Genomic DNA, 21,929 nt, shown 5'->3' on the forward strand with positions numbered 1-21,929 from the left:
CTATGTTTGTGCATTCCATTTGGGTCAATGGAAACAATGGATTGTTAGGCCACTGGCATTCAGGGAGTTAAACTACTTTGTAGCTACCTAAATACTAACTGCCCTACTAAAACAGTACTTCATTAAGTGTTCATGTAAGTTGCTGAGAGAGTCTAAGAAATGCAGTCATATAGATTAGTTGGACAAGCATTTTTTTCCCTTCCGGAACTGTGGATTTTTCCCATGTCTATAGTCTGTCACACACTCTTTTCATTATACAATTTTGTCATAGGAATAACGGAACAGCTCCTTCCTGTAATCATCTTTCAAATGTGTCAAACCAGACTACCAAAATTACACCCCACAGGAGGATGTTTGCATTCCTCCAAAGTATAATTCTGCTGACTGAATATATGTGCTAATTTATAGTTGAATAGAGCTGTGGGATTTTTATTTTAATGATCAGCTTCATATAAATGCAAATTACACTGAATCAAGAGATTCCTCAAATGTTTCATGTTGTTCAAAGCAGAAGTGCTGGATTTCACTTTGCTTAAACAGTAAATGGCACCACCACTATATATATATATATATATATATATATATATATATATATATATATATATATATATAATATTTCAGTGTATTGTTTCTGCTGACACCCCAATACTGCTCAGTACTATTCAGCACTTTTAATATAGCTCTATTTATTATATTCTGTCTATTCTGTATATATATTATATTCTGTATATATGTAAAGTTATTTAATCACTCACATACATGGAAGTGGTGGAACCCTGCAACTGTATTTATTTGGCTGCAGATTTAGTGGTTATAAAATTGATACTAGCAGCAGCAGACTTTATTACTGTAATCCTATTTTGGCTGGTATTAGGCAATGTCCAGCTAGATGATACAGAACACACGTTACTCTAACACATAGAATGGGCCTTCCCTGTGGTGGAACTACACCTCCCCACTGCCAAGTAAAAATAATAATAATAGGATGCAGATCAGAGTGATGCAGCACCACTGTGGAGACCATTGTGGGAAAGTAGAATGAAATCTCAAGGGTTTCCACCTTAAATGGCCCAGATCCCAACAGCCCTCTTGAATCAGGAAGTTAAAACTAATCCTGAATTCCCTGTCGCTACTGTGACCCCTTCACTAAGGTAGCAGAGCCTCAGGAGAACTACTCCCATTAATTTCTCCTGGATAGAGCTCACAAAGTGCTCTTTCTAAATAAAGCTGTACTAATTTACATTAGAATGTGCTTGTCTTTAGAGCTATGGCTTTCCTCAAAGTTTAGATACTGGTCTAGTTGGTCCAGGCTTGCTGAATCATGACCATACAATGGAAAGAATAAGGCCAAAGAAGAAGTGCCCACCTCCTGCTAAACACTATATTACAGTGTGTAGGAAGTGGTCATCCTATCTAAGGGCCAATGATACCCACATATGTAAAATAGAAAATGGTAAAATGTACTTCTGCATAGTATCCACAAAACTAGCAGTAGGGGATACGTCCATAGGGATTGTTAACCCTATGGGTCCCTACATTAGATTACTGGCTTGAGTCTAAAAAGCAACTCGGGTGCACTTCCCTGATCCTTCAACTAGGGGAGCGGATGTCACCATTTCTTTTGGAGAGCAGGCACTCGCTGAGCAAATCTTCAGGCAGATTTCTTAATTGAAAAGTAACTTTATTGGAGGCGGTACTCCAATAAAGTTACTTTTTAATCGTAAATTCTGCCTGTAGATTTGCTCAGTGAGTGTCTGCTCTTAAAAAAACAGTAAGTCTAATAAGGCCTTAAACATCACTTAGGCTTGTCTAAAATTTAAAAAATTGAAAATTGGCCAAAGTGTGGTACTAACACCTCATTTTTTGTAAAAATTATTTTTAAAGGCAAACTAAGCACTGGCAAACTTTCTTTCTCTTTGTGTATAATTAATGGCTTTTTGTCGTTTCTAGCAGCTGGTCAACTCCAGATTGTGGGTTAGACCGAGCGCTGGCACAATACTGTGTTTCTAGCAGCTGGTCAACACTACAGCGTGGGTTAGACCGAGCGCTGTCGATTTCTTTCTGTGTTTTGTCTAAAATTGAAGTCATTGGAGCTTATCATCATCCATTTACTTATATAGCGGAAGCAAGTTAATTTACATTACTTTAATCCAGATGCATATTTGCATTTGGACAGTAACCCATGGCAACCAATCAATGATTAGCTGTGTTCAAACAACTTAAGTAAAACAGTAAAAGTGAAAATAGGATTATTGCCTTGGGTTACTGACCTGGTGCAGATTTGCCCACTAATAGTAGACAAGTCCCACTGTATGACAGCTGATCTTTGCAGAACAAGCCCAGTACTTATATGTGCAGTACTTTCAGGAAGAATTTACTTTTTATGAGCCAGTTTCATACACCCAAAATTGCATTTCAATAGAGACAAACAAGGTTTAATTTTTCCCAAGGTACCTGTAGTTGGTTGAGTATCACTGTGTGTTGCACAGTATATGTATAGTGTGTCACATAAGGCATTCATCTGAAGCTGTAATCTTAATTCAAGAAATCTTAGAAGAAGAGTTGTCAATTTGAACAATGTCTCCTTATAAGATAAGTTTCCTATTTTATTCTGATTTGTTCCAGAAACATTACAGATCAAGTGGCTCATAGATCATTGCTTGTTAAATGAACCATCTACTAGGGTCACATTTATAGCTGTTATACTTGGCTATTTAAACTTTTTACGTCTCTCCGTGTTAATGGGCAGCATAGTATGCTTAATTATTGGTAAAGTATTCCAATCCGTTCTAGGTTCTTTAGGTTTCCAAGCTCTAGTGGCATGATAACAGGAAGGTAATCACTTCTAACGGTCATTGAAATGCAAATTACATGTTCATTATTTTTAGGGGTATTTTCTTTGGATGCATAGTTTAATTGCAGTCTAGGAAATGAAGTGTTGATGGAAAGTCGTAGAAACAGAATCTCGACTAATAAAAACGAAACCCACAGAATAGCTCCAGTGGATGCCAAATGAATAGTGTCAATGGGAAGTGTAGGCATTCTATATATTCTACTTTGTGCTTCATTACTACTAATCTGTCATAGATTTATAGACTAATAACTATTGTATTCTGTAACAAAGTACATCTCTCTCATTTTTAATTCAGCTATTGTATGGGTTTGACAAAGCTGGCTTACTGGACCTCTAAATAAAATACATACGTACTGGAATGTCATATTCCTCTTGGTGATCTTTACCAATGAGATTTTCTAATAATGAATTGCACTTTTATAGTTCCTGCCGCTGAGGTGATAGGACATTAAGGAAAGTTGGCACATCAAAGTCACTGCTCTACTTAATGATTTCAGGGCTTTTTACGTCACATGTAACTACAGTTGATTATATTTTAGAGATCTGTAAAGTTGCTGCTTTCACAAGGGACAAATGATTTATGAATGACCTTAACACAGTGGGTTCAGGGAAAAAAAAGGCAGATAAGACAGAAGCCATATTCTTTCTGAGATTACTGCCTTTCGCTATAAAGCCTAAGGCCTGAAGTAAATCAATTGAACTTTCGTCCACTTTACTAGATAGCAACACAAGAAACGAAATGAGACTGATTTTATTAAGAAAAGAATGATATATGAGTCAGTTAAAAGCTTGTCTAGTTTTAAAATTGCAGGTTTTAGTCATAACAGAGTGATCTTTTTTATCTGTCTGTATGCCTTTGACATTACTATGGTAACCTAGAGGGCTGATGGAACTCCCTCAATCTTTTTTACAGAGGGAGAAGAGACTGGAGTGATGGATAGCCTGCTAGAGGCCCTGCAATCCGGCGCTGCTTTCAGAGACAGAAGAAAACGGACTCCAAGGCCTAAAGGTGACTAAAATATATTCTATATATAAAGTATAGTTTTAGAATTTGTGTATGAATAGTCGCTTTAAAACATTAATCAGATCTGCTGTGCTACCGAGAAAAGCGGCTTAAAGTGCCGGCAGCAAATGGAATCGTTCCCTTGTAATGACAAATGTCAAGGAAGACATTAATTCCAGTTGGCTGTTGTCAGTGGCACTTTACAGACCAATGCACTGAACTTAACACAAGCTGCTCACTGTGATGAGATACTTCTTCAGAACCATATGTGTTCTATCTCTAGGGTGCATACTAATAAGCATTGATAGAATTTGCAATAATTACATTGTCTGTTATGGGGAATATTCAGCAGGTATACGGCATGTAAGCTTCATTACCGTGTGTTTTGCATGACAATCAGATGTTTAGTTAAACTGATGGGTCTTTGCCTTTGTTGCATTATTGACTGACCTTTAGTGTTCTTTTTTTGGTGCATTTCTAGCTTTGTGTCCTGACCATCAAGTGTTAATTAAATCTTTAGTATTGTTCAGTGTGTAAAACTGTGTCTAATCATATCTATCATACCATCTTTGAAACAAAATAATCCATCCATACATATAACAGAATTCCATACACTTCAGTCGACAGAATAACATGCAAAACAGTCAGGGTGAGGAAGAAGAGATTGCAAAACTTTGTGGGGAACATTGGATCACTGCTTGCCCCGTACCTGTATTACAGAGGGTTTTGGAGGGGGTGGGGGTCAAAGCAATTTTGCATTTGCAGGCATTTGAAAATGCTGACACAGTAAAGGAATGATTTAGACAATTTACATATTTTCCTTTACATGTGAAAGATCTACCAATAACAAATTAACCTGTTTAAATTTATAAAAAGCCAATATATATTTTATCAGAATCAACTAAAAAAAGATAACATTTATTGAATTACAACTGAACAGTTTGGCTATTTCCCCCACTTCCCTGAAGTGACAAAGCAGTTATAAGGCTAACAAGATATATATATATATATATATATATATTCAGAGGAAAATCGGCACTCACCATTTCACGGGCACTCGCCGGGTGCTGACAATGGAATTGTAGAAAGCACTCACAGCATATAAAAGTAAAACAAAAGTTTGTTTGTTTATTAGCTCATCGCATCAACGCGTTTCGATCCTAATAGGATCGTCATCAGGATGATATATATATACATAAATATCTTTTCTAGCTACAGCTAAATATATTATTATATATAGAACTTTTAAGAGATCTAGCCTTAATGCTTGCTTTATAAAGCCTTGCCCTATTATGGTATCAATAATACCTATTATGGTATTAACTCTGCCAAAGTACCCAGTTTGTTACAATACAAACACTTTCACAAATCCTTTGGAATGAAAAAAAAATCCCACCACCTTAGCTTTAAAGGGTACTTCACTGCTCTTAAAGGAGACGGAAATGTAAAAACTAAGTAAGCTTTATCAAAAAAGGTCGATGTCAGAAAGTCCTCTAGCAAAAGAAACACAGGATTTCTTTTCTCCTTTTTTGTAAACATGTTCTTTGGTATCAGACTTCCTCTCTCAAAAAAATCCTTCATTCCCGGGGCCAGAGTCTACTCAGCTCTTTCCCTTCTCCTGCAACCCCCCTCCCTTAAGAATTTATAAAACTTACTCCCCCCTCCCTTATGAATGTGTAATCTGAGCTGCCATCCTCTAGAGCTGCAAGCAGGAAGCTAGGAAGACCAAGCTAAAATGGCAGCTGCAATCTTAAACAAACTGATGGAGCTTCTAGGGCTCTTTACTAACTATGTTAAATCTTTCTGCAGAATAATTATAGTATTCTAGGTGGCACTAATGCGGGGAATCTATTGGCAGTAAAATGCCAAAATGACTTTCCTTCTCTTTTAAATGAACCACTAGAGCACCTCCAAAAACATACAGACAGGTTAACTGGTTCCCAGTAGGTGTGGGCTCTCATACCTCATACAATAAGCAACGTTATAGTATAAATTGATTACAAAGTTTACTGTTTTTAGAGTTATTTGTCAAAATAATTGTTAATGAAAGAATAATTTGTCTCTTTCCATTCTGTGTTGCTTGACTCTTGTAATAATAAAGCTGATGCCAAGTGAATAATTGACCTGTGAAGAAGCATGCAAGACTTTGTGGGAATCTAAATTGGGCCTGAAGAGAGCTGACATCTACTACATTGTTTCAAGAGTCAGAAGGGGACAAACAAAAACTGCTTTTAAATGCAGTTACATTTACCAATATACCTATGGGCAGTACATGCAAATGCATCTATGCATTTTCTTTGCAGTCATATATTGCCCCTTTTCCTTTCATAATTGAGCCTGTGCATCTCTATGGTATAGTGGTTTTTAGTATTAATGTTTAATAATAATGTTTCTCTGTTAAAGTTATTATTCCTCATTTTTACCAGCACCTGCAGAAAGTAATGTTGCATTTGTCTTAACTATCCTGTTTAAATTGAGATATAGCCATGTTTGTGGTTATAGCTCTTCTTCCCTATGATTTGTATGTTGTTTATCAAGGTGGTATTACATTTTTCGTCATTTTTACAGACTGGCACGAAAATATTAGTCCATCTTCAGAGAGGCCTGTTCTAAAGTCTCGTAACTATGGTAATTTAATGCATTACATGCACAAGTCTATGCTTTTTCCCCCACTAATCACCTTTTCTCCTATTTACTTGCTTTGTTGGCTTTGTGCAATAGATCTAACAATCAATTAATATCTGTTGCACAAGCATTGCTTTTTTTTCCTTCCATAAATGGTATTTTTTATGCATGTGTAACGTTGAGCTAAATTAACTTTACCTCAAAAAGATTACAGAGTTACAATATTACTATATATATATATATGTATCCCTTTGTTAACCAACATTTTTTTTTTACAATTGTTGTTTGGTAAGTAACACTTAAATGGGTGTATACATTATGTAATAAAGTTTGGGGTGATTTATTTAGATTTATTTCAACTGCTTCCAACCAACTACTTATGGCAGTGATGGATATGTAACTTTGTATTCTTTTTGTAAGGGTCTCAACTATGCTGATAACTAACAATCAAAAAATGTTGCTAAGTTGTTTTTAATTTGTTGTACAAAATGCTTATTGGATGCCTAGTGCATGTTTACCATATGACCCCAAAACATTTGGTTAACAGTTGGGCTGATTTTGTAACATTGGGGCTATAGTGCAGTTACCCATAGCACCTAATCAGAAATTAGTTTTGACCAGTTTACTATTGGTTACAAATTAAACAATAATCTGGTTATTATATAGGTACTGCACTTTAATGCCTGTTATAGTGATCCGCCCCTCCTTTAATTAATAGTGTTTATGGAGCATAAACATTTTGCAATGTGTCATCACTGATATCTTGTCATTGTTCCTATAAAATATATGAATGTATTTCTGGGCTGTTATACCCTCAACAATACGTAATTTCTGTCCTGTGTGCTAGTAGTTTTATTCTACATTTCTGTACAGGCTGTGAAAAAAAACTATGGGGTTACTCCTTCCCTTTTATTGGCTGTGCATCAGTTATGCCAGACAGTATACCTCAGGCTTCTCTATAGTCCCCTACTAACTTCTTGTTGGGAGTTATACCACAATAAAGTGGCTAAGGGGAGATGATAAGCAAGCTTGTAGTCAGCCAGCCAGAAAGACCGTTCCAACAGGTAAGTTCTCTGTATAATGAGCTGCTTTTTATCTCAAAGGTTGAAGCTTTAGGAAAGGAAAGTGTTTATTTAGAGCTCCTTGTCCCTTTGAACAAATTACCTTGTATATAGGGGAACAGGGAGAATAAGTTAAGTGTAAAATTAAATTCCATTCGAGCTTTATAATGGAAAAAAATAATTTGGATTTCTTTTCAAATTAAAGGAATAGATGGAATGCATTTTTAACACAAGGCTTATTTATTGTGCTTATTTTTATCAAAGGTGGTTTTAGGGGTATACTGTCCCTTTAATACAGTAGCAAAGTAGACAAGTTGGTGTGTATGATAATGCCCCAACATTTTAAAAGGAAGGTCCCTATCAAAGATGTCAAAGATCCCTATCAAAGTTCTGGTTTGTTTTGGCTTTCTGTAAAGCAGAATCAACAGTAACCTTCATACAGTTGCATTCACCATTGATAAGAAATTGTACTGTCTCAGTCCTTACAGAATACAGGTTCAGGCCAAATATTTCTCTTTATATAATATAGGGATAAAACCATGTATGAAAAAGCTTCTGCAAATGACCGCACTTCTTAACAAGTATAAGATTTACTTTCAAGAAATTTCTGATAAGTGCCCTTTGCCTTTGTTGTATACATTCATACACTGCTTCTCAGTCCACACACTTTATAGGCTTTTGTTAGATTTGTTAGCAAAGTTCTACCTAGGAATTCTACTCATAATGGGGATATTGCATATGAACATTCTTTCCTTAAATGAACATAACAATATCCAAAGTTGTTACCATTATACTACAATAAAAGTGAAATACTGTCATTTGGTATAATTCTAAGCATTGATGGCAATCTGTCATAGTTAAATATTCATTTAAACTATGGTTGATATGTTCTAAAGAGGTTACACAACTAGTTTGTATTAGTTTTTCTTATTGTTATAAAGCCAGGGTTTTTTTTTAGGAATCTCCCTCAACCTGAAGTTGTTTTTTCTCCTGCAAATAGGTCAGCCATACTGTTAGTGGTTGGGCATTTTGAAATTATGTACCAAAGCTGAATTCACAAACTGCCAACATTTTCCTTTAGCCTTTTATACCTGTGAAAAAAGTGGAAAAAATGTTGGAGAGTAACACAAGCATGGAAATGGTTCCTGGAGGTGCCAGTAAGAGTTATAGTTGGCTACCTAATAGCCCTTATGTTGACTCGCAGCCTCCAGAAGGCTCTGTTTGGCATTATATTTGGATTTATGCAACCAAAACTTGTCTCCTTGCCAAAAATTCAAAAATGAGCACCTACTTTGAGGCCACGGGGAGCGACATCCAACATCCAAATCTTCCCAAAATGCTTTCCCACTGGTAATAAAGTACAAAGTATTGTCCCCCTCCTCCTCTTGTTTTACCTTGTAACCTTTTACCTTGTTTTAGCAAAAGATTTGTTTGTGGCCAGCTTGTTCACCTTATTTTAAATTCTAAGTCGCTACCCTGAGAAATGCAGGCACTTAATTTGTACTTCTTTGTCTCTCCTGGCATTGCTTTGTGAAGGATTGCTTTCTGGCTCTCTTAGCATTGCTTTGTGGACCGTGCATTTGCTTGAAGGACACTTGCCTGACCTCTAGTCACAAATGTAATCTCGATATGTACTACATGGCAATACAGACTTACTGTCCCAGATTTTGACAATGGAAGTTGAAAAGTTCCTCATCAGTCTCAAACTAATGGAAATTAGATTCAAATATACTTGTCAGCACCTTAGGTTGGCCAATATTTCTCTATTAGATTATTTTGTACAATTCAGGCAGCACATTAGAAACCTTAAAAAGGCCCAACATGGTGTATTTAAGGTATTCAGTTTTTCTTCTCCACATTTATTGTGCTGCAGATTTGCTTCTGAAGCAATTTGTGTGTAGGTTTTATAGTGAATGAGCTGTTTCAGAAGAATTAATCATTTTTTCCTGTGAGTGCTCATGCTGATCGCATCTAATTCCACTTGAATTTCTTATCTTTCACTCTGCTATTGTTTTTTTTTTTCCTTGAGTAATCCTTGAAGTTAAAAAGGCAGTATTGTGCTTCTTTATGCCTCTTTATGAGTGTGTTCTTTTTTTTTTTTGTGCTGTAAGGCAGAATGCTGTTTGTCTGACTAATACATCTGATTAGCAATGTTCATGCCAGGATAATCATTCTGCATCAATAAATAAGAAAGTTGTATTCTTTGGGCTATACCATGCAGGGAATTTTTATACCACCTCTACCCTCAGCAGATCTTATTCTATTGAAGTGGAAGGAACCACGTTGGGTTGATTTTAATCTCCACTACAAGTGATTGTAATGCTGCATTACCCTTATGCAATGACTGATCCTGAAACTGTGTCTGTTCTCATTAATGTTCTTGCCTTTATATTAAAGGGAAAATATACCCCCTTATCGGAAAAAGATCACTTAGTTGAGTGTATTTAAAAAATATGCATAAACACTATCAGAACTTCTATTTTTTTTTTTTTTACAAAGATATACCTGATTACATAGATGAAAAGGAAGGAAATAGTATGTCTTTGTTCTCAAGAGCCAGTCCCCCCCTTAGGCTCACAGAGTGTCCAGTCCTTCTCTTATCTTTTTCCATTGTGAAATGGGCTTAATTTAATAGGCTCATGTCAAAAGGGGGTATGTTTTCACTTTAATGTGCACACTTTACATTTGAAGGGGATATAAACACAAAAAATAAATTGTGTCTAATACAAGATATTGATATTTTTCAAATACATCAATTACAAATTGTCAATGGATCTAAAGTTATTTGTGAGTATAAGTGCTATTCAAACAGACCTCTAAGAAATGCAACAAGGCCTCCTGCTCTACATTGTTACAAGAGAGGAAAATAGTGCAGAAAATGCCAAAAATACTAGTTGATTTTTTTGGCAGCCTAAGATAATGAATAGCTGAAAAGCTTATGTAATCTTAAATATAGTTTTTGATACATTCAATAATCGACATCAAAACAATCAGAACTGGGATAGAAAGACTAAATCTTGCAGGATTCATAGTTTATTTTTTGTTAAATCTGTCTCTCGATCTTGCATGCCAACCAATCCAATATAATGACATTAGAGTATATAGTGGGCAATTGTTATATAAAGTACTGCCTGTTGTTTGCCATTCAAGAGAGGCTTTTAAGATGAATCATCAAGATACCATTTATTATTTTACATAAATATATTGCAAACAGTCCACATCGCTATACAGAGATTATACAGCAGTCCTTGCCCCAGTGGAGCTTACACTCTAAAGTCTATATCAGATTCACACACTATGGTAAATTTTATAAGGAACCAGTTTACCTGCTGCTGCTATTAATAATAATATGTATTTATAAAACACCATTGTTCTGTGGCCTGTTTCCTACATACTGTTTAATGATCTGTCCCTTTTTAAATATATGCAATAAAGGGGTCATTGACCGTCATATACAATGCCAAATAAAGTCCCCTTTCCTCTAAACTCACACACATTCTCAATAGACCTGCATTATCAATAACTATTAAGATATTCAACTCATAAATGTTTATGAAACATTACACAAACCCTACTTTAGGTCTTCAATGTACTCCTGCTTGCTTCTTTGTCATGAGTCTTGTATTGTAACGGCAGCCCTGGATTCAAGTACTTCTGTGTATTTACCAATAATTAGCACTCAGTATGTATCCCAATACCTGTACCTGCAGACCACCATTTCATATGGCATTGGTGCAAAAGGTTATATGTATTACTGGGTGATAAATGTTAAAGGAGAACAACCCCTATAGGGATAGCTTGACACAGCTAGTTTTATTGACTCCTGTGCTTTGTAATTTTTCACATTGTTTGTAATGCAAGGGCTTCTCCATGGACAGCATCACTTTTGCTGCCTCAGTGTGGTACTGCATAGATTCCAACTGAGGAAGTTGTTCCCTGTATTTATCCGATTATTTACATGGTCTGCACTTCCCATAAGTCTTTACAAAAACATACATATGTTAGCTGTTACCTCTGGGACTGCTACTGGATTCTTTGAGTTGGGCACCCTTTGAAAATAGCCACATATGGCATCAACTCTAGTCCATCAAATGGAAGTTTTTTATTTTTGGGGGGGTTTCTTTTTAATGTACGAAAAACAAAATTGAAAACTAGTTGTTTTAAAACAGCAAAACAAATACCTAGGCAGTCTTTGGCTCTTTGTGACAGGGAAATAATCAATTCCTGCTTTAAATAGTATTTTCCTGCCAGTTAAATGTGGTTCACAATTCCAACAGAGAGGTTTAGCTCTGAGCCCTATAAAATAAAAAAAAAAAACACAGATTTTAGATGTTATAATGAGAAAGAAAATCTTATTAAAGCAAATCTTCCTCTGGTTTTCAGAAAGAATCACAATCACGACCAAATCTCTCCGTTTGTGTCTTAAGTTCTTAGAGAAGTTTTACTAAAAAGGAACTAAAATTTTGTTTTTAGGGTTTAATCTTCCAGAATCTATAGAATGTGTTTAGCTTAATCAGACACTGTCTAGCAGCTTTATTTGAAATATATTTGCACCTTTCCCAATACCTTTTCTTGATACCTTTTTCTTTGCAAAATGACCTTCACATTATGACAGCACCTAGTAAGGAAAGGCTTCAGAACAGCATGAAAGATTGTGCTAAACTCAAGACAAGGCAATAATAAGATAAAACAGGATAGATGTGTCTTTTCTGTTATTACAGTACTTAAAGGAGAAAGAAAGGTAAAAACTAAGTAAGCTTTATCAGAAAGGTCTATGTAAATACAGCCATAAGCACTCACAGAAATGCTGCACTGACTTCTCTGTCAAAAGTTTTGTTGTGTCTTGAATTCATGTGCCAGAGACACGCAGCTCTCTGCTCTCTCCCCTCTCCTGGTCCCCCCTCCCTCAAGAATGCTAAGAACTCATTCCCCCCCTTAGGAATGTGGAATGTGATCTGAGCCAATCAGCAGGAAGCTGGCTCATAGTCTTACAAACTGAGCATGTACACTTCGTCTGGGTCTCTGTGCAGGAGTGAGGCATTATGGGAACTTTCTTTACACAGCTCAGCGTTTTTTCTTCCTGTTTGGGTTCTGATCATCTGAATAGGTGAAATATGGGGAGACTTAAGGGCACTATTGAGACAACTGAAGGAATGCCTGCAGCTTGAGATTAACTGTTTATTAGCTATCCTTCTCCTTTAAAATACTGGTGCTTAACAAGTGTGCTTGCATTTTTTTAATAGGAGGTGCACATTATAATTTCAAGGTAAAGTATTAAATATCTGTCATAAACTTAAAGATAGTATAAATATAACCCGGTATAACAAGACAAATTAAGTTCTGAACTAGTAAAAGAGTCACCAGTACTGATCGCATATATAGCCTAAAACTCCCTTTCGCCAGCTGACTTGGTGCTTGTGGCGCTTTTATTGCCAGACAGTTTTTGAATATTTTGTGCTTTCTGTTCAGAAAAAGGTTGATACCTAATGTACACGTTTATCAAAGTACATGGCATTTAGTGATGTACAAACATACCATTTCATGGCTTATGGTTCCTGTCAATTCTATTAGTCATTTTGAGCTGGAGGTGGTGCAATCTTTTAATTGGCTAGAGAAGGGTTTTGGTTTGACCTCAGCCTTTGTAAGGATAACACCGCTCCTTGCCTAGTGTGATCAAAGAAAATAGCGTGGTCTCTGCAGGTCTTTTTTCTTTGAGGGGACAGCAGGTATCACTGGCACCATGGGTGCATTTTTAAACAAAAACCTCTAGAGTCTCACATATTACTGACATATTCCTATAGATTTTATAGGAACTTGTCAGTATCACTTTAAATATCTGTTACTCTCATAATTAGTTATTACAAATTAGTAATAACCCCACCCCCTAAGGTATATTAGGGCAGTAGTCATTTCAGAGAACTGCATCCTGAAACCAAGCATTATAGTGCTTTTATAAGGCCATGGAACTCCTTGCTAAATTTTATCCTTATGTGGAAGTATCAACAGACAATTATTATCTGACAGATAGGGGATCTATATTAAAAAAAATGTAAACAGGGTAATACGTAGTCTTAAATTTGCTTATATCTAATAACCCATGGCAACTAATTAGATGTTTGTTTTCAAGAGCTGATCAGTAAATGCTACCTGATGATTTGTTGCTATGGGTTAATAGACTTGTAGCAAACCTTAAACCATTTATTACATTACCCCTAAAATATTTAAATCTCCAAACCCCTAAAAAAAGAAAGATGAAATCAATGTAAAGTGTAAGTATTTAATTGAATACTAAGTTTCTTTTCTGGCTTTTAGATCTCCACTGTGGAATATGGTGGCACTTTATGCTTAGTTGTTGTTATTAATAATAATAGATATGCTGCAGAACTGAGCTGTGGACTGTGGACTGTGTGATGGTCATAAAGTAAAGTGATAAAGTACTGCTTTTCTAGGTTGTTGCACCCAACCTGAGCAAAATCACTCTAGAACATTATTTTTTGCACTGTACTTAGACCCATCTATATATAATATAAATCTATAATGTTGCATGTTCTATTGCTTTAGCACAAGCTGACAAATTATTACAATATAATAAATGCTTTCAGATCTTCTAGCCCTTGGCAAGGAAAACAAACAATAGTGAAACAAATGCAAGACAGCACTAAATACACAATTGTAAGTGTTCCATGAAGTAGCTAACTTTCTTCTGATTATCCCTATTTATACTAAGAGCAAGACTAGAGGCTGTGAGTATTTCTTGACTGAGAAAGTAGCAGATTTTTCCAGAGATCAGAATGTTAGGTGCTGCAATGAATAATTCATTTAGCACATTAGACTAGGTAAGGCTAGTGCTGAATAAATGAATCAAGCTGCCTATGAAGATAGCTTTCAAAATTCTAAAAATTATATCGCCAAATACACTTTTAGCTGAATAACAATTATGTGTGACTTGGTAAAAATAGCAACACTAACTTGTTTGGTAGCAAATCTCGACAAACCGCTATCAGCACACTGCACCTGTTTTACACTGTAACCATATTATACAAGTATCACTAGAAATTTGATTGTTAGTTAAGCTTTTTTTTATCATCTTATTTATATAGTACCAAGTTATGCAGTGCTTTACCAAATATTTATGTGAACATTTGCAAATTTGTTCCATACCTGTGTAAGCTGATTGGCAAAGAGTGGCATGTGGCAAATAGATGTGCAGGAATGACCATGCAGGAACTGTGCCAAACATGCTGTAGCTGTACTAGTGAAATGTTCCTTTAGTTTCTTTAGTCCATAAATATGTATACATTCATTCTTCTTTTCTTTAGTTCTTCTCTTATAGAAATAGTTGTTAGATTTTTAATTATTCTCTGGCGTTAGGGCAGTGACCCATGGGCATTTTATATTGCCCCAGTCCATAAGGGCTCTGGCACACGGGGAGATTTGTCGCCCACAACAAATCTCCCTTTTTGTGGGCGACTAATCTCCCCGAATTGCCATCCTAGCGGCGAAAATGTAAATCGCCGGTGGGATGACATACGCGGCACCGCGATTTCAATGAGATTGTGGAAGTTTCCTCTCAAGGCAACGTCCGTGATCTCATTGAAATCGCGGCGCCGCGTATGCCACTGGCAATTTACATTTTCGTCGGTGGGATGGCATTTCGGGGAGATTAGTCACCAGCGAACAGGGAGATTTGTCGCGGGCGACTAATCTCCCCGTGTGCCAGAGCCCTAAGGAAGACAAAAGATAATCTAAAACAACTCTATACCATTGCCCTTAATAGCCCTAATTACTATTTAATCTGCAGCTATGATTTTAGGCTGCCTAGGGAAACCTTCCTTATCACCTCCTTTAAACTATAATCCCATGCATTTAGTAGGCACTTGGTTTATTGGCATGGTAGCATGGAAACGTATCAATATATATGGATTGCTGAAGGTTTAACATTAGCAGGACCACACCCATAAAACTCTTGTCAGATTAGATATTGCCCTGTATTGTTGGTAACTTTTAGTGCTGCTTGTCACACTATTTGCCTATCAAGGATTCTGTATGCAGCCATTGAAGTCTATGCATCCATTTCATGAAATCAGCCACCCTAGTCCATCTAGTCCTTTAAATTATCTTAATAAATGCCACATATTTGCCAGAATTGGCTACTTAAAGTGTAGTTCACTTTTAAATTAATTCTTAGAATGATATGGACAGTGATCATTCAGCAGCTATCCAGTTGGAAAATTCAGCAGCATCTGGTTGCTAGCATCCATTATAACCTAGTAACCAGACATTGATTTGACTCAGAGATTGGAATATGAATAGGAGAGGGCCTGAACAGAAAGATAAAAAATGAAAAATAACTATAACAACATTGTAGCAGCACAGGTCAGTGACACCCATTTGAAAGCTGGAGAGGCGGAAGAGGAAGTCAATTCAGAAACTGCACAAATTAGACAAAACGATCAATAGGGGAAAGCATTATTTACTAGATTTGTTTTTTTCTAATAGTATATGTACTGTAATGCTTTGTGGTGACTCCCCATAACATAAATAACTCCTGGGAGAGTCCTGCATTTAAGATTTTATCTATGTTCTCTACTTTAAAGTTTTTTTTTAATGTATTCACTATTCATGTGAGTCTCAATTAGGGATATAGTTAAAGGTTTAAGCTAATTAATCCATTAAATAATAAAAAAAAAAAAACCCAAGGGTTTCTTCACACACCTTCATCCAGGTCTTTTTCATCATTACTCCTAGTTAGCATACTAAGCAGCAATATCATTTAGATACTGTACATTTTAGTGGCTGGTTATATATTGCAAGATTAAATATATTCTCGATTCTACACCCTTCTAATACATACATTAATAAATGCATTTTCTTTGACTCTAAAGCCTTCTAACCTAGCACATAATTTATGCTGACAGAGGTCAATTTAGCTTCAAGGCACTCTTGTGCAAGATGATTGTGTGCTCTTAGGCCATTGGAGATGCTAAAATACATGCCTAGATGTTAACCATGATGTCAGCATTAATATGATCTTTCTCTAAAAATGAAATGGTTTGCTGTTCGTACTGTTTCACATTATTGAATTCATGTTTAATGCATTCAATAATGTGGTTTATTGGTAATTCAGTACTTGTGCAAACTGTGTTCCCATGTATCTTTTAAAGGGGTAGTTCTCCTTTACAAAAGTCAGTGTTATAAAGGAGAAAGAGAGGCATTTTGGCATTTAATTGCCGATAGATTAGTCACAATAGTGCAAGCTAGTGCAACGCTATGTTTATTCTGCAGAATGCTTTACCATACCTTAGTAAACAGCTATTGAAGCTCCCTCTGTTTGTTTAAGGTAGTAGCTGCCATTTTAGCTTGGTCTGACTTCACTTCCAGGCAGCAGCTTGCAGGCACGGGACAGCTTTCAGCTCAGATTACACAGCAGAGAAGGGACAGAGTGAGAGAGAGAAGAGGGAGAGTGTAGAAAGGAGGCGGAGAGAGGAACATACTGAGCAGACTTGAGCAGGAAGTCTGATGCAGAAGATCATGTGTACAGATGGTGAAAAACTCCTGTAACTGGTTTGTCAAAAACTTTGTTATATCAACAAATTATCAGCAGCAGAGTAAAAAGATAGGTTCTTCTTGGTTCAAGCAAGACAAACACATTTTTCCATGAACATTCACTCTTTTTAATGCATTGAAATATATATATGCAAGATAGATAAAACAGGCAGATATATTTAAGTTGTTTAAAATGACTAGTAATCCAAGCAAGGGAAGCTTTTTATGCCTACATTCCTGAAATATAAACAGATTAAATCTGGTGTCTACAAAGTAGATTTGAATGTATTCCTTTAGGCCAATGGTACACATAACATGCAAGCATATTTCAGCTGGTGGGGAAACACCCAGAATCCTTCTGTTGTGCTTGTCATTTACTTGAATGGAAACTGCCTTTCATCCTTAGTGATAAAAAGGTGGTTTGCATTTATAGAAATCACAAGCAGCACTGGTAGATATTGGTAATTTCTAAGCCCTACATTGTGTCTGCCCCCATGATTTTAAAGAAACACAAATAGTTTGTGGACATGTTGCTTCTTTAGGCTAATGGCTTTTTTGCCTCTGTCCTAGCCCTAGTTTACAACAGCCCTTTAAGCAGTAAAGCTCTGTACCTCCAAATATGCCCTCAGTGGCCCCCCTGTGCTGATTCACAGTACATGCCCTGGGCTGTTGTCAGTTTGATTAGTAATGCATTCAGATTATACATGTGCCACATAGAAACCAGCACATTCAGCATTAGAAATATTTAATAATCAACCCTTTTTCATCTTCTATGACAGATGTAACTTTACTTTGCATATTTGATAACTCGTAAGCTCAGTTTTTCAACAGCAGCCCAGAGCACACTGGACATATGCAGTGCCACTGGCAGGCAAAATATGGTGAGCTCCTGTGGACAGCTTAGAAGGCTTGGACCATTACTGTAACCTCTGGGCTTGGTACAGTAAATTCAGTATAATGTAGCACAACTAACCATCATATATATTTACGTTTCAACATGAGTCTAATAAACTAAATGTATATACATTTCAAGTAAAAACAAATACATGAAATATAGTTAAAGTGATGTTAGAAGTCTGTCTTTCTTGCTAGTAAATGTAGTTTTAGATCTCTAAGCATATTATTGATGTTACAGTTCACTTTAATGTTTAAACATTATATCCTGGTGATACACTAGACATGACTCCACTGGCATTGGTATCACTTTTATTCAGTCTCGCCTCAATGTCCACTAGCTCATATACATAATGACTTCAGCAGTTTGCAATTCAGCCATTGGCATCAAAGTTTGCTTGCATGCTCACTGTCGAGGTGAAAAAGTTGCTTACTCCTGACCTAAAAAAAATTATATTCTGTAAAGCATGTTATTTTTCCCTTATTTCTTGTTTCTTTGATATAGCAGGGTTCACGATTTCTCTTTTGATGTATGACTGAAAGGCAAATAAATATTTATTTTTGTGCTCGGTACCTATAATAAGTGTATACCATATGCAATGCAATATTGAAATATGTACATGCATACACAGAAATCATTTGCTAGGACTGCAATACTTTCACCATTGTACTGTAGATGGTAGTCTTCCTCTATATTCAGCACATGGTACTAAAATATTCGGCTTATAGCAATCCATCATTGTTCAACCGCTCCAAAAATGGTATCTCTCTTAAATGCTCTCAAATGTCCAGTAGCAAATATATATGAAGGGTATAGTGCATTAAGGGATTTCCAGTTGAGTCTCACAGGGTAGTGGAAACTGCTAGGAGCTGGGCTCTCGGGATACCTCCTGCTTTTGCTGCCTTTAGCAATAGCTTCCTAACTAATCAGTCTCAGGGCTTACATTACTGCTTCAAGTCTGTTCTTTCTCTGTTTAGTGACTGAAAACAGGACACAGCCAATTACTCTCTACTGAGTTAACCCAGTTTCTGTTTATCCACCTAACAGCAGTTGTCGTGAAATCACAGTATTGAAAACTTGCTGTTTAGAGAGATCTGATATGGAAAATGTCATTGTTTTGGCTCGTATTAAAAGCAGAAAACTTAAATTCTAGCTAAGCAGAATTGGCTTGTGTTGCTTCTTCTGTCACAAAGGAAAAGCGAGCTTAGATCAATCAATATTTTATTGCTCCTGTCATTGTTTAATTCCAGTGGTTTAATCCTTGAATATTCAAACTGTGCTTAGAAGGCAGAGTTCCATAAAACAGATAGATTATAACAATAATTATCTTGCACAGCATCTTTATTCTTGCCTAGTGCTTATATTTATACACAGTGCCGTACAAAGAATTAGCAAATCATCTACTTTGCTTTATAGTGAATTTTACTTGGTTTACAAATTTGTGTAAATAAGAAGATACAGCATTATTGTTTCCTTGCCTTAAAGGACAAAGAAAGCTGGAATCACTGAGAGCTGCCTAATGTTAAGCATCCCCATGTGAATCTGATTGGCCAGTGCCCCTTTTAGGACAGGGGGGGAAAAAGGAAATGAAGCAACCACACCGCCATGATTCTTACCTTTGCCAGTTGTCCCTCAGCAAACTCATGCATGCATAGTAGTGCAGCATTTTCAGATTTTATTCTACTGTGCTTGTACAAGTTTAGTCTTTGCTAGTGATACCCCCCATGACTGGGTATTCCTTGACCATAATAATTATATAAAAAAACAAGAATTTACACATTGCAGTGCTTTTTTCAAAATACGATATCAGGCATTAATAAAGCTTCGGAGGGAAGAGGATTTGGACGATGGAGAGGTAAGTGGGGAATGGGTAGGATTCACTGACTGGAAGCTTTGCAGACAAAGTCACATGGAGGAAAGGATGGGTGATGAATGAAGCAGGCTGTCAATAAGCCTGCAACAGTCCTGAATAGTCATTTTCTCCCTCATCAAAAGGGGGCCATTCCTGGAAAACCACATTGTGAGGGTCATTTATAAAATTCGTGCAGTGCAGAATTATTCACTCAGTCACCATATTTGCCTTGCCCGTGTTTGTATTTATAAAGCTGGACAAGACTGGTGCATTTATTCGCAGTGCAAATATGGTATATTCGCAAATTGCTAATATTTATGCGCACACTCTGCATCCAAATTACGCCGCAACTTTGGTGGCAGAAAAAAATGTTGCGAAACTATATTCGCGAAGTGAAAATTGATGCTATATTCACACACAATAAACACACACAGGGACTGCTTATGCAAATCGCAATCTCATTTGCGAATTTTTTTTTAAAAAAACTCAAATCGTAAAAAAATGTGCTTTAATTCGTAAAGTTTAGTATTGCTATAGTATTACTGGCTGGGGGCTATAGAAGTAAAATTTAAGTGATCATAATGATAATTGCTATGTTGTTAATTTACTAGTAGCTTGGATTGGTCTAGTCAAAATTGTATCCTGTTTTTATAAGCAGAAATGTACTGTGGCATTTTTCTGTTTGTTTTTAAGCATACATTATATAAAGTATTGGTTAAGTATTAGCAGGGGCATTTGAGCAACTGTAGAATGCTGTAGAGTGAATATTCACCAAAATACATCATCTGTCAATCCAATGCATTTATATATTCACGTTATTCTTTAATCTAAGGTGTGAGGTGCACTTACTGGCTAAACACAGTATGGCTATTTCAAAGCTACTCTGCATAAAAGGGGTAAAGCACATTTTTGATACATAAATGCACTGTGCTAGAGTTGTTAATAATGTCATTCCAATCAACTGTTATGAATTGTTTTAAAACAATCATTCTGTAACAAGAATTAGATTACCAGCCCCGGGTTGCTTAACTCAGATGTAACCAATAAGAAAAGAAGAAAAAAGTTAAACACCACTTATAGGGCTGAAAAGATTGAAACAATTTTAGGAACTACTAATATTACAGTAACCATCAAGCATGCAAAAAAAAAAACCAACAAAGGAATTGATCTGTTCTCATGCAAAGACTAATCCCCAAATTGGCAGAATTGCTGCCTGTATAGAAAAGTTGTCAAGGGTACATCCTCTAATTGGACTCGGATGGCTTTTGTATCAGGTTGACTTTTATTTAATCTGTTTATTGATGACTTTTAGGTAGGAACATAAATCAATGTATTTGTATTTGCTGATTACACAAAACTATGCGGCACAACTAAATCAAACTGGTGATCTGGGTGTCATGTGACAGAGATTCACTGTGGATAAATGTAAGGTTAGGTAGAATCATTGATAGAGCATAACACTATCTTTGTCTATAATAAGCTGTAGCAAGAAATGCTACTTTGCAGCATTTAGGGCCAGGGAGATGTTGTCCTGTATACAGGTTATTGCTTCACAGAAGTAAGGTTCAACTTTCAACAAAGTTGAACCTTACTTCTGTGAAGCAATAACCTGTATACCGGACAACATCTTCCTGGCCCTAAATGCTTTCCTTCTCCTTTAAAGGAGAATGAAAGGTAAAAACTAAGTGAGCCTTATTAGAAAGGTCTATGTAAATACAGCCATAAGCACTCACAGAAACGCTGCACTGAGTCCTCCAAAAGAAACACAGGATTTTTCCTTTTTTGTAAACATGTTCTTCAGTATCAGGCTTCCTCTCTCTCATTTCCAGGGGCCAGAGTCTGCACAGCTCTCCCCCATAAAAATTTATAAAACTTACTCCCCCCTCCCTTAGGAATGTGTAATCTGAGCTACCAACGGCTAAAACTACAGCAGGAAGCTACAAAGACCAAGCTAAAATGGCAGCTGCAATCCAAGGGAGCTTCTAGGGTTCTATACTCAGGTATGGTAATGCTTTCTGCAGAATAAATACAGCATTCTAGGTGGCAATAATGTGTGAATCTATTGGCAGTTGCCAAAATGACTATCCTTCTCC

The 21,929-nt window shown here is 36.4% G+C and overlaps 1 protein-coding gene across 5 annotated transcripts in view; it reads left to right on the forward strand.

Moving 5' to 3' along the window:
- Nucleotides 1–21,929, forward strand: part of diaph3 (diaphanous related formin 3) — a 261,365-nt gene that overhangs the window by 197,156 nt on the left and 42,280 nt on the right. For 4 of the 5 annotated variants that reach the window (XM_031897113.1, XM_031897114.1, XM_031897115.1 and 1 more), the window contains 2 exons: nt 3,768–3,863; nt 6,426–6,485. In XM_031897113.1, coding sequence (XP_031752973.1) covers nt 3,768–3,863; nt 6,426–6,485 — 156 coding nt within the window. The remainder of the gene's footprint in view (nt 1–3,767; nt 3,864–6,425; nt 6,486–21,929) is intronic. The other variant, XM_031897116.1, reaches the window with a different exon arrangement.

This window comes from Xenopus tropicalis, chromosome 2, assembly GCF_000004195.4.
Source record: "Xenopus tropicalis strain Nigerian chromosome 2, UCB_Xtro_10.0, whole genome shotgun sequence".
Classification (NCBI taxonomy): domain Eukaryota; kingdom Metazoa; phylum Chordata; class Amphibia; order Anura; family Pipidae; genus Xenopus; species Xenopus tropicalis.